Here is a 14055-nt window from a genome sequence, read left to right on the forward strand (position 1 = left end):
GCCCAGCTAATTTTTCTATTTTTTGTAGAGATGGGTTCTCTCACTATTGCTCAAGCTGGTCTCAAACTCCTGGCCTCAAGAAATCCTCCCACCTAGACCTCCCAAAGTGCTGGGATTAGAGGCATGAGCCACTGTGCCCAGCCTATATTTTTAAATGAGATAGAATTTACATACCATAAAATTCACCCTTTTAAAGGACAATGTCGTGGTTTTAGCATATTCACAAAGTTGTGCAACCATTGCCACTATCTAATTCCACAACATTTCATCACCCCTAAAAGAAAACCTATAACCATTAGCATTTACTCCCTGTTAGCCACCCCCACCATGCCACAGGCCCCTGGCCACCACTAATCTACTTTCTGTCTCTATGGATTTGCCTATTCTAGACATTTCATATAAATGAAATCATACAATACATGGCCTTTGGTGTCTGACTTCTTTTGCTTAGTATCATGTTTTCAGGGTTCGTCCATGATGTAGTATGTCTCAATACTTCATTCCTTTTCATGACTGAATAATATGCCACTCATGGATATAGATATACCACATTTTGTTTATCTACTCATCAGTTTATGGACATTTAAGTTGTTTCTAGTTTTTGGCTCTTATGAATAGGCTGCTATGAACATTCGTGTACAAGTTTTTGTGTGTCAATAAATACTTGAGCAAATGAATAAGTGAGTGAATGGGCGATGAGTCATATTTCATCATGTGTTCTTGGACAGGATGTAAATTCTAACCTTCTCTGCTGCTTTTGGGCAGGTCTGGGCAGGATCGTTCAGGCTGAAGAATATCTATTCCAAGCCCAGTGGACTGTCCTCAAATCAACTGATTGTTGTAATGCCACCCACTCTTTACTGCATCGGAACCTGGGACTTCTCTACATGGCTAAGAAAAACTATGAGGAAGCCCGTTACCATCTGGCCAATGATGTAAACAAGCTAAATTATAACACTTGGGTATTTTGGAAAACAGCTCTTCTAGTTTTGTTTTGTTTTTTTTTAACTGAGCATTTCTATAAAACTTTCTGTTTATAACTGACCATTTAATGGGATATTAGCAAAAACGCAATTTTAACTACCTGAGTTCAAGCATTTCTGCTTCTTGGCTATGCAACCTTAGCCAGGTCATATCTTCCCCAAGCCTCAGTTGCTGTAAAGATAGTAAAGGGAGGCAGAACAGCATGCTGGTTTAAGAGAAGGGCTCTGCTTCTAGTCCCAGCTCTGTTGTTTCACTGGCCACATAGTCCTGGACAAATTATTTAACCTCTTTCATCATGTAAGACAGAAATCATAAAATAGTCTCTGCCTCATTGGGTCATTGCAAAGATTCATAATAGGACAATGTATGTATAGTATTTTGGCTATTATTTTTAAAATTAACATTAATGTCTCTACTTCAGAGGTAATTATTAAATTTAAATGAGCTAGAATGTATAAAAAAGCACTTATGAACTACAAAACTCTATACGAATGCTAGATAGAATGAAAAAGATGATAATTGAATTATTCTTCCCAAATTTATGAGGTTTCTATCAGGAAAAAGTTACCAGAGAGGAGAATTTTTGAGCCTGAAATCTGGGTTAGGGTAGGGTCAGACTGCAGTCTCCATGCAGGTTGGTTCTCTCCACTGGTCTCTCCACTGGGCAACCCTCCCTTGGGTTGCCAGCCACTGCACAGTGCCCATAAATTCATTCTTACGTTGGTTATTCCCTATATCCCCCTACCCGAAATCCATTGTCAGCCCTACTCTATGCCCTGGGAGCCTGACCCCTACGGGCTGTACAACCTGGACTCCAGTGCTGTCTGGCCTCTGTTGGGTTTGGAGAGTGGGAGGCACAGCAGGGAAGTGGAGGATGGGAGGAGAGAGAGGATGGGGCATTTATTCTCTCTGCTGCCTTTCTGCCCCGCCCCTGATCTGGCAGAAGCAGTGCTCCTCACTGGAGTGCCTGCTCCTGTCGGGTGGCCTTCCTCTGCAGCGCTGGCTCTTACTGGGCCCTGGTAACCCTGTTTTCTCCCCTTGCTTTTTCAGGTGTAGGGATAGTGATAGTTTTTTTTTGCTGTTGGTAGTCTCCAGTGTTTCACCAGCCCTTGTTGGTTCCTTAACCCTTCCACATGTCAAATAATACTTCTATTAAACTATTGTCAGGTAATCTTTTTGAGGGTGCCATTGGTTTCCACCTGGGACTCTAATACGATTCTTCATTCGTGTTTCCTCTCTATATCTTCCAACAAATTAAACAGAGGTGCATGTGTCTTGAGCTGAGCCACACAGTTAAGAATTAGCTCAAACTCGGATTCCTTAGTCTAGCTTTTTTGAAACACTAACTTATTGATATATAACTTAAAATTGACCCATTTTAAGTGTACAAGTCAATTATTTTTAGTAAACTTACAGAATTGTGTACAGCACAATCACATTTTAGAACATTTCCATTTCCCAAAAGAGATCCCTCATATTCATTTGCAATCTTTCCCCATTCCACCCCAGTCCCAGGCAACCACTTTCTGTCCCTATAGATTTGCCTTCACTGGACATTTTATAGAAACAGAATAATATGTGGTCTTTTGCGTCTGACCTCTTTCACCTGGCGTAGTTATTTTGAGATTCATCCATGGTGTCGGATGCATCAATAGTTCATTCCTTTTATTGCTGAGTAGTAGTCCATCATCTGGATATGCTACGATTTGTCTATCCATTCCTCAATTGATGGACATTTCAGTTGTTTCCACTTTTTATCTATTTCGAATAATATTGCTGTGAACATTTGTTTACAAGTCTTTGTGTAGACACTTTTTCATTCCTGGAAGAGGAATTGCTAGATCATATAGTAACTCTATGTTTACCTTTTTGAGGAACTGCCAAACTGTTTCCACAGAGGCTGCACCATTTTACGTTCCCACCAGGAATGTATGAGGATTTTATTTTCTCCACATCATTGCCAACACTTGTTATTTTCTATCTTTTTGACTCTAGCCATCCTAGGGGGTATGAAGTGACATCTAATTGTGGTTATATTTTGTATTTGTAATGACTAACAATGTCATGCATCTTTTCACGTCCTTATTAGCCATTTGCATATCTTTTTGGAGAAATGTCTGAATAGGCATCTTAAATTGGGCTGTTGTAAAAGTTTTTTTATGTGCATTCTGGGTACAAGTCCTTTATCAGATACATGATTTGCAAAGGGAACTCAAGTGCTCTCTTTCTGCCTCCTGCTATAGATTTATTTTGCCAGTTGTGCATTTGGAACAGAGGACATCAGGACCTCAGGAGGCTACTTCCACCTGGCTAATATATTCTATGACCTTAAAAAGCTGGATGTGGCAGACTCATTGTACACCAAGGTGAGCTGGGGCATGTAGGAACTGAGCCTTGACACTGAGGCTTGGTATCTTACAATTGGTGTCAGACCATTCATGAGAAACACACCATAAAGAGAGGCACAGAGAGATGAAGTGACTTACCCAAGGTTGCACAGCCTGATACATGATATACTCCATTTCCTTTCTTCCTGTTTCTCTACTACCCAAAGAGACTAATCCTTAGCATCCATAGGGTGATTAGCAAATAATGAACGATGGTCAATAAGAGCCAAACCTCTCCAAACAGACTGCTCTATGCTCCGTCCTACCCAAAGGAGCAAGCTAATGTGGGCATATTGAGGTGTGCGACAGAGAAGAGGTTTTCAAGGGAAATCTATTGCTGCAAGGTCCTATAGAGGGATCAAAGAACATAAGAACACTTTAAAATTTTCATCTTTACATGTCAATGATTTTGAACTGTCGGTTATGTTCACATAGTAACACCTCACTTAGCAAGCAACCATTTCTGTGTGTGACACAGGCTGTCATGCTGTGACTGTTGATTCATATTTTAGACCCACTTCTTAGGAAGAAGCATTTTGCTGTAGCTGAAAAGCAATGAGCTATGGAGTCAGACCTGGGTTTAAGTCCTGGCTGTGCCACTTAACAGCTCTTACCAGAAGTCAAATGGGATCTAACTTCTCTGAGCCTCAGTTTATTGACATGTAAAATGGGAATAGTAAGAATATTACCTCACCTGGGATGTTGTGAGGGTATAAAGGTTTAGTGTTGTACGCCCTCCAGGAGTGATAGCCATTGTTGTTAGACCCCACCAGGGCTGCCCCCGATGGGCCTGCCACATGCCCTTTGCAGCTGCTCACCTGTCACACTCACTATGGCCAGGCCTGTCAGGGCTGCTAGGCCTCCCTCTGCCCCCAGGCACAGTAAGAGAAGGAGCCTCCAGACTTCAGGAAACCTGGCCAGATGCTCTGCTCTCCACGCCTTGCTGGTCCAGTGGCCAGAGCTGACCTGCTTGTCTGATTGCCATCTCCTTTCCCGACAGGTCTCCGAGATCTGGCATAAATATTTGAACGATCACTATCAAGTCCTCTTACAGGCTCGCATCCAACAAATGGATTTACTGGGCAAACGATTTGAGAATGACACTGGCTTGGGTAAGTGTCAGTTTTCCCTAGGAGGCAGAGCAGTGACTTCATCCCACCTAATACACAGGCCTTGTCCCTAAGAGGGAAAGCAGCTGTCCCTGTCATGTAGCACATCAGTGCCATCTTCCCCATTTTGCTGATGGAGAAAACTGGGACATGGGGATCAAAGAGATTTTACCAGTGCTGGAAAGAATTCAGATCCCTGTAATCACACACAGCCTTTCGGGAGGTTAATAAGGGACAGATGTGGAGGAAAAGAAGACCCCATCGGAGCCCCCTGTGATTTCTGCAGAGCATCCATCTCTTATGTTATCCCTCCAGGGCACATAAGCCAAGGTAGACTCTATGCAGAAGTTCCATCGCTGATTTGTTCTGGCCCTTTATCCTCCTCCTTTACTAGCAGTGAGCTTCTCAGTGGCAGGGCCAAGTTTGATTCATCTCTATTCCCAGGCTCAGCAAAGGGCTGGGTGTTGAGCAGCACTGCTCAGCATCGTGCCCTCTGAGATAATAAAAAGAGACAGAGGAGCTAGTGTCCGCTCAAAGGAGACATGCAGTGCAGTTGGTGATGTAGAACCCACATGCAGCAACAAAAGAACATTTCTGCGAGTGTAAATTATATTACAAGATGAGTCCCAGAATGAAGAGGGGAGAACAGCTGGGTGGTGTTGAAGAAGGAAGATTTTTTGGAGAAGAGGTTTTGAGCTAAGGTTTAAAAGACTAATAACTGTATTAGGTTTTCTCTCATTATGAAAGTGGTTCATGTTACAACAGAAAACTTGGAAATCAGATATCCAAAGATAGCCAAGCTTCACGTTATGATGTATGTCCTTTTTGTCTTTTTCTTCTAAGCTTAGTACATTAAAGTATAAGTGCTTTAAGTATAAGTACTGGCCCACAGTAACTGCTCAATAAATAGTGTCTAAAGTAGGACCAAAAACTGCTGGGGAAAATAGTAAACAGATTCACACGAGGAAGCAGAATGGCTACTGCTTACCAGTCTTTGGACTGGGGGAGAAAGATTAAGCTGCTGCAGCTGCAAGAAGCCCTGCTCCCCCAGCTCCCTCCTCCCTCCTCTCAGCCATAGAGTAGAAGCTGCACCGGACTCAAGGAATCCAGCTGTGACAAATTCACCGCATTTGGGAGCCCAAGAAGTATAGAGTTCAGGAATCTGAAAGAGAGAAACCTTGGCAACTTTGGGGCCTGTGGGCGTGAGCATGGTTTTAGGCTGCTCTGATCATGACGTGCTAAGCAAAGCTGGAGAACAGCCTGAAACTGTCCCGCGTCCTGCTCTGCTTGTGGCAGCAGTCCTCCCTTTGAGAACTCGCTCAGATTTGTCTTGTTTTCACCAGTGCCCCTGCAAGGAGGCATTAGCAGACCAGGCCCCTGATAGCCGAGTGCTTACGATGGTGGCGGTGGCGGACGTGGCTGCCAAGGGCCTATTTTTTCTTTCTTCCCCTTCCAATGCAGATGAAGCCCAGGAAGCAGAAGCCATTCGGACCCTGACTTCAATCTTGAGCATTCGAGAATCTACATCTGACAAAGCCCCTCAAAAAACTATCTTTGTTCTGAAAACTCTGGTCATGCTTTGCTACCTGATGATGAATTATTCAAAGGCAAGTTTCCCTACAAAAGCAACATGTCTAAAATGAAAATAGAAGTTTGTCTAGTTGAATGCAGCTGTGTTTTGCCCAATTCCCCTAGCTGTTGCCCCCCGAGCAAGCCCTCACTTTAACACATTGATTGCCACACCAGGAAAAAAAAATTTTTCCTTGGAGCCATGGTGTTTTATTACGAAAATAGAATAAAAACTTCAAAAACAAAACTATCCTTTCTGATTTAATGAAAAATGTGTTATTTTTTATTGTTTCTGTGCGTGAGTTATATGCAACTTGAAAAATAGTTCACACAGCTCCCGAGGTAAAGAGACGCGTGAGTTACACATGCTTCGTGAAGCCCTGGGCTCAAAACTAGCGTGAGTTAAATACAACTCACATGGCAGTCAATGTGTTAAAAATGTTCAGACGCAGGTATCACAAGATTGGAAGAATAGGTTCCACATGTACTCGCCATCAAATTGGCACTGACTGATCAACACTATGGTGCTCACACGGTAGTAATATTCTCCAGTGATTAGGGGGTGGGGGGGTAAACTCACAACTAATGGACGCAGTGAGCATTGTAGAGGGGAAGGGCACGCCTCTAATCTTTGCTTGGGTGAGGCAAAGACATAAAATATAACCAAAATGTTTGTACCCTCATAATATCCTGAAAAAAAAAAATGTTCAGATGCTCATAACATTTCTCATTTGTTGAGTCTAGCCTGCATAAGGGAACTGGATTGTCTTTTTCCCTCAAGGGGGCCTTCCCAGGGTTGCATAGGTAAACTGAGGCTGGGAAACCTTGGAGGAATGAGGCAGCAGCACTAACTATACTCAGTTCCTGAGTTCCTTGTTGCTGCAGGGATTCAGGCAGAAACGAATTGCCAGGAAATGATTTAAAAGGTAGCTGTTTTGAGCACTTATTACATGCCGGTCATTGGTCTAAGCCCTCTCCATAATTATCATATCTAGTGCTCACACCAGCCTTATGAGGTAGGGATTTTATTATCGCCACTGTACAGATGAGGAAACTGAGGCACTGAGAGGGTCCATTATTTGCTGAATGTCTTACAGGTGATAAGTGCATATCTCAGGTTTATGGATTTACTGACTGACTGATTCACTCATTCAGATATTTACTGAGCATCTACCACTCGCAAGGCACTATTCCAGGGCTGGGGCTACAGTGGTGACTAACCAGACATGTTCCCTATCTCCATGGAACTTGTGTTTTTTGGAGGAGGGGAAGTAAACATATAAATGTGTAATATAATTTCAGAAAGTGAAAAATTCTATGAAGAAAAATAAAATGGGGGAGAGAAAGAAGAGGCTGGTTGGAGAAGGACTTTCTGTATGGGTGACATGGGAAAATTTAAGATTCTGTTCCCCCTACCTTCCTCCTCCCTCCCATCCTCCCTCCCTTTCTTCAGCAAACTTTTACTAGGCACCTACTGTATACCAAGGCATCAAGGAGCTCACAGCAGAGGGCTATGGTAGAATGTGATAATAAAGTCCAGAGCCCCGTGGGAGCAAGAGGAACAGCACTAACCCTGTCTGGAATAGGGGCAGGAATGGTTAGGAAATAGGGAAATATTTCCATGGAATTTTCAAATTTACATTGGACAAAATCTCTTTTCTACAGCTCGGAGTCCAATATTCCATTGTGTACTCAGGGAAGTCATTACCCCAAGGTGTGTGAAGAGGCCCCCCTAAGACAAAAGGGACACATCTATACGTCAAGATTGGCCCCTCGCTTCCTTCAGGTCTTTACTCAGCTGTCTTCTCCGTGAAGGTTTCCCTGGTCTGCCTGTCTCAAACTGCGAAACCTACTGCCACCCTGCTTCAGCTCCCCTTTTCGTGCTTTATTTCTGTCCTTAGCATTTATCACTGGTTAAGAAAATATCATGCTTTACTGATTTGTCTTGTTTATTGTCTCTCTCCCTTACTATATTGTAAATTCCATGAGGACAGGAATGTCTGCTATAGTCATAGTACCTGGAACATAGTAGCCATTCAATAAATATTTATAGGATGGAAAAAAGGGAGGGAAGGGAGCCTCTGTCCCAGTCGAAACTTGGGCTGCATGGCCCCCAGGACTGCCCTGGAATGGTAACTTACTTGTAGTAGCTGTCTCCTCTATGCCTCCCAGTGTTGGCTCATGGGGCCCTGATTAAGATCCTACAGAGATCTCACTTTGCTAAGACAGTGTACTTAGTTTGTACTTAGTTTGTCAGATCAGGTGGGTTTTCCTGGTGCCCCTGCTTCATCCAGCACATGGGTGGCTAGCTGTAAGGGCCCAGCGTGTATTCACAGGTTTATCAACAAGAGCTCAGTGACTGGTGCGAGGTGATGCGTTCTCTCTCATGCTTCTGGAGTTGAGCACAGATGGGGCTTCCCAGTGTTATGCTTTCCTGTGACAACTTCCTTTTGTCACTGTAATTCTGTTTCAGGCACAGGAATATGCCATGAGAGCCCTCAATCTAGCCGAAGAACAACTGCTTGATGTCCATGAGCAAAATGCCATTCAAGAGTTGCTACGTCTCATCTCAGCTGAAGATCATCCCATTACTTAGTGACCCCTGAGCTCCGCATCAGGGGATATTGAGTGTCTAATATAGCAGCCTTGCACAATTGCTTTGAGGTAGTCTGGCTTGCTGAAGTTTCCACCCTCTTCCCCTGGGACTGCACACATAGCTGCGATTTTGTTCTTACACAGCATATGTGAAGGAATATAGAGCTTTAGGCACAGAAATCAGTAAAACTGTTCTTTATCATGACCTTTGTACTTGCTGTATCATTACTTTGTATGACTGAGTAATGTGTAGTCAGATCACTAATATGGTAATTGTAATTAAACTACAAATAGTTTGTCGTAGTCCCCAGAAGTCTCCCAATGACAATGTATGTTTCACAGCTCTTTGCCAAAGGAGGGAGTAGGGAATAAAGCTATATTGGAGCTGAATTTCTCTATTCTTAATACTATAATGGAATTAAGTTAGCATTAATCTGAGGTAGAATGTGATAAAAATATCCATTGTAATTCCTAGAGCAATCACTAAGAAAATAAAGAATAGTTAAAAATCATTAAAGGGATTAAAATGGTATACTAGAAAATATCCGCTTAAAGCAAAAGGCAGCAGTAAAGGAGGACTAGAGGAACAAAAGGGACATGAGACATATAGAAAACAAATAGCAAAATGCAGACATAAATTATACATATCATACATAAGTTCTTCATATGCCAGAAAACGCCCCTGGGCCTGCCTTTCAAGGAGTTTCAGTATGGACCGGCTGAGACAACATTCCAGGTTGGTGTCGTTCTTATTTCAGACAATAATTGAAGCAGATGTGAGCCACCTGCACCATCTGGGGGACAGGCACTCTGAAAGGGTCCCTGTGTTGCAGAGGGCAGAGTGAAGGCCTTGGACTCAGACGTGCCTGAGTTCAAACTCCAGCTCTCTCACATAATTGCTCTGTGGCCTTGATCTCCCCAGAGCCCCATTCATTATTGTAAATGGCCCAGATGTGGCCACAGCTGCATCAGCTTGTCCCATCTTGATGACTCAGGTAATTGAGAATATCCTTTTTTCCTTCCTTAGTTCCTCTCCAGACTTGCCAAGCTGCACTTTGCTTCTTGGGTAGATCTGCACGCAGGGAGAGGATATGCAGCTCAAGAAGTTGTCAGAGAGTTTTATGTTCCTCATTGTAAATTAATTAATTCAGACACATATAATAAATGTATGTCAAATGGGTCACCCTTCCCCTCAAGGTAAAATCAGCCAGAACTCCCATTCCATACCTTTGGACATTCTTACACTTCTCCAAGATGCCTATGAAGTCCCAGGGGCTGACTTGTCTTTGAGCCATCTCTTGATCCAGTTTTCATCTTCAGTCGAATTCTCACTCTCCAGTCTGCATTGTATAGCTGTTTCTTCTTTTCAGGGACACGGGCCCTTCCTGATTCTCACCCCCTAACCTCAAATATGAGCCAGCTCTTTCAAATAGACTCTTAATGAAGATTGGAGGATAGGGAGGAGGATCAACAACTCTTCAGCAGATAATATAAAGGAAAATATTAGAACTTCTCTATTATAAAAATATCATTAAAAGTCCATTTCATTAAACTCTAACTCTGTTTTTTTTTACCAGATTCATTGGCCCTTTTCTCTTCACCCCCCCATCTATTCTCTGTTCTCCCCATCTCTGAATTCCTATTCTTTAATCTTTCTGCATTGAATATGTTTATAAAGTTATTGTTTAAATTGTTTTATTGTTTCTATTGACTGATTTTCTTCTTGGTTGTAGGGCATAATTTTCTGGTTGTTTCATGTCTAGTAATTTAATTTTAAGTTTTTCTTCCTTTCTAACATGTATATTGAAGGCTATAAATTTTCCTCTATTTGCTACATTAGCTGATCCCATATATTTTGAGATGTGGCATTTCATTTTTGTTCTAAATATTTCCTAATTTTTTATGACTCATGAGTCATTGGGAAGTATGATTCTTAATTTCTAAAATAAGGTGACTTTACTTCTCTGTTGTTGATTTCTAGCTTAATTTTATTGCGGTCATAGAATATGCTGTGTACAATTTTGGTTTTTAGAAATTGGTTAAGATTTGCTTTATGGCCCAAGATATGGTCAATATTTGTAAATGTTCTGTGTGTGCTAGAAAAGAATGGAGTTATTGAGAGCAGTGCCATGTATGTGCCCATTAAGGCAAGTTTGTTTGTAAAATTTACAATTCTTGTATATCGTTGCCAAATTTTTATTTATTTCCAAAAGAGATACGTAAAATCCATCTAATATTATTGTAAATTTATCTATTTCTCCTTATAGTCCTGTCAAGTTTTGCTTTATATATTTTGAGGTTTTGTTATTAGGCATGTAAAAATTTAAATATTATATTTTCCTGGTAAATGGAATTTTTTTTTTGTATTATGAAGTGATTCTCTTTATCTCTAGTAATGCTTTTGACCTTAGTGTCTATTTTGGTCTAATATTAATATAGCTACACCCATTTCTTTGTGGCTGGATTCTTTTTATCAACTAGGCATCATCACCGTTCCCTTCATCCTTTACCTCTGCTTTGAAGGGGAACCTTAGAACTATAGTTCCCAGTATCCCTCTCTTTGTATGATTCTGGATAAAATTCTGCCAGTAAGGGCTAACTGCACCAGATTTGGAAGCTACATAAGGAGCAACCATTAAACTTCCTGAGAATCATCCACTGTTGTTTCCTTAAAAGTACATTTCCTATGAAAGCAGCTTGATGCTCTTTGCTTTCTGATCTTTATCATCCAGCTGTTTCAAAGATTGTGTAAGCCTTTAATTCCCTATATTAAATAAATATCTTTATTCAGAATGCCTAGAGAGGTTTCTGTTTTCCTGACTTAACCCTGACTGTAATCCTTGATATTTCTTCTTGTAAGCTTTTACTTTCAATCTGTATCCTTATGTTTTAGATGCATCTCTGCTAAAAATAATATAATTAAATATTTTTATATCTGTAATTCTTAAAGAATCATTTAGTCCATTTATATTTTGTTTACACATTAAATTATTTGTTTCTTAAAAATTATTTGGGTTAATCTATGATCTCATTTTGTACCTTCTATTTATTCTGCATGTTCTATTTTTTCCCTTTCTTTTGGATTGATTAAATATTTTTTCTTCTTCCATTTCTCCCACCCTTTGCTAGTTTGTAGGTTATATCCCATGTTTCTATTCTGTTAATGATTGGCTCAGAAATTCAAGCACTCATTCCTAACTTATCAGAATTTGTTCAGGAAACTCTCATCCTGGACAATACAAGGTCTTTCAAACCTTTTAACTACATTTACTTCCCCCAAACTTATATATTATTACTGTGATTTATTTTAAATCTATCTTAAACTCACAAGTCATAATTCTTATTATAAAGTCATCATATTCCTTCTTGCTCTTCACATCTTCCATATGAGCTCAAATTTCTAATAAATCATTTAGTATTTCCTACAATGGGGGTCTACTAATGGTAAATTATCAGATTTTCTTTCTTTCATTAATCTGAAAATGGGGTTTTTTGCCCTCATTTTTTTTGACTCCTCAAGGAAAACATATTTCATTTTCACATATGATATACTGATGCAGAGATAATCTCAGTTCTAAAGAGCCCTGCAAAATGTGGTTTACTTGACCCCAAAGGGTGTAAGCAAGTTGAAGAGAACCAGGAGTTCTGGTGGTGCTGTGGGTCCCCCACAGAGTGTGTCTGTCTTCCCACCAGGTGATCACATCTTTCCTAAGCATCTTGAGCAGAATTTGCAGGGGTGGAGCTGAAGGATCATCCCTGAAAGACCTGATTAAATTTTCTACTAGCAAGTATATATGCACTATTGCAAATTATATCATATTGCCTGTGAACCTTTATTTTAAAAAAATTCACTTTGAGTAGTTGCTCTGCATTCTCACTATAAAACAGTTTATCGTTGCTCACTAGAGTCCTGTGCTATGCCAAGATTAGAACCAAACTTCTCTACCACCATATCCTCCATATCCCACTACAGATACACATTGTGCAAATGAGATGTCTCTATATGCACAATGACTCTGTGAAGTACAGCATCTCTCCAGCACAGTAAGTCACACAAAACAAACATTTGGGAAAGAAAATGCTTCAGAAAAGATAGTGAAGCATTATTTGGATGACAGAACCATGTCATCCTTTCACTTAACAGAAAAAGTATGTCTTTCCTAACATTCATCAAGATCGGTGGCAATGTGAGGGAGATAAATATTTTATTCCATGTATATGCATACACAAACATTCAGTTTCAATAGATAGTAAATATTTAAATAAACAGTAGCAGGGTTTAAAAGCATATGAATAAGATTACTATTGAGACCAGGATGTAAAACCAGGATTATATATTATAAGCATTGTCCCTTGCTTGCAAACCTTTGTCAGGATTGTAGCTCTCCCTAAACATTTTAATGAACATGGCAAAAAAATTGTTTTTGCAATGAGAAAAGATGGTGCATATTTCATAAGTCAAGTTTTATCATAGGAAACAAAATTGGATGTAGGGGTTGAGGAGGAGAGCAGCCACAAATGACTCCTGGAATTTTGGTTTATATATTTTTTCTGGTTTGGGCAAGTGGTTGGCATTGTGCACTCAGTTGAGGAGGCCCTGGAAGAGGGACAGGTTTGTGAGGGAGAGATAAGAGCATGAATTCAGTTTGGAACATGGTGAGCTTGAGAAACTTACAGAGACACTCGAAGCGAGATGAAAGGTAGGCAACTGGATATGCATCTGACATTAAGAAGAGAAGCCTGGGTTCAGAGATAAATTTGAGAGTGTCATGTAGATGGTAATTAATACCATGGAAATAGAGATCACGCAGGGATGAAATATAGATAAGGAAGGGAAGAGAGCCTAAGGAAATGCCCGAGGAGACTGAACATTTCATGGAGAAGAGGCAGCCCAGCACAGGAGGCTGACAAAATTTCAGACTTACTCATACAAAGAATTCCCATAATACCTTTCACTCAGATTCCCCGAATGCTAACATTTTACCACATTTGCTTTATTATTTTCTCTCTATTATACCTATTATTTTCTGAGCCATTTGAAAGTAAGTTGCAGACATGCTATCTCTTTATCCCTCAATATCCGATGTGTATTTTCTAAAACCAAGGATACTTCTTAAGTATTCTCATCAGTAAAATCACCAAAATCAGGAAATTAACATGATATGATACTACCAGACAATACAGTACAGACCATATCGGATTTCACCAATTGTCTTAATAATGCACTAGATAGCAAAAGAAAGTGCCTGAGCAGGCAGTGTGTTCAGCGGCCGCACGTCTTTAGTCAGAGGAATGCCTTTAGCTGCAACACAAGTGCTGCTACTCAATTGTTTTCTGACTTATGAGAATTTCAGCCAAAATTTTCTAACAAAAGATGCTGACCTGGCATGGTGGCTCACACCTGTATCCCA

At 40.6% G+C, this 14055-nt stretch overlaps 1 protein-coding gene across 2 annotated transcripts in view; it reads left to right on the top strand.

The window, feature by feature from the left end:
• Window positions 1-9028, top strand: part of ZMYND12 (zinc finger, MYND-type containing 12) — a 33368-nt gene extending 24340 nt beyond the window's left edge. For both annotated transcript variants that reach the window (XM_012646766.1, XM_012646767.1), the window contains 5 exons: window positions 766-935; window positions 3228-3350; window positions 4372-4483; window positions 5942-6087; window positions 8523-9028. In XM_012646766.1, the coding sequence (XP_012502220.1) occupies window positions 766-935; window positions 3228-3350; window positions 4372-4483; window positions 5942-6087; window positions 8523-8645 (674 nt within the window). In that variant the 3' untranslated portion in view covers window positions 8646-9028. The remainder of the gene's footprint in view (window positions 1-765; window positions 936-3227; window positions 3351-4371; window positions 4484-5941; window positions 6088-8522) is intronic.
• The last annotated feature ends 5027 nt before the right edge of the window (window positions 9029-14055 follow it).

The sequence above is a fragment of the Propithecus coquereli genome, unplaced genomic scaffold (assembly GCF_000956105.1).
Source record: "Propithecus coquereli isolate 6110/MARCELLA unplaced genomic scaffold, Pcoq_1.0 Scaffold249, whole genome shotgun sequence".
Lineage (NCBI taxonomy): Eukaryota > Metazoa > Chordata > Mammalia > Primates > Indriidae > Propithecus > Propithecus coquereli.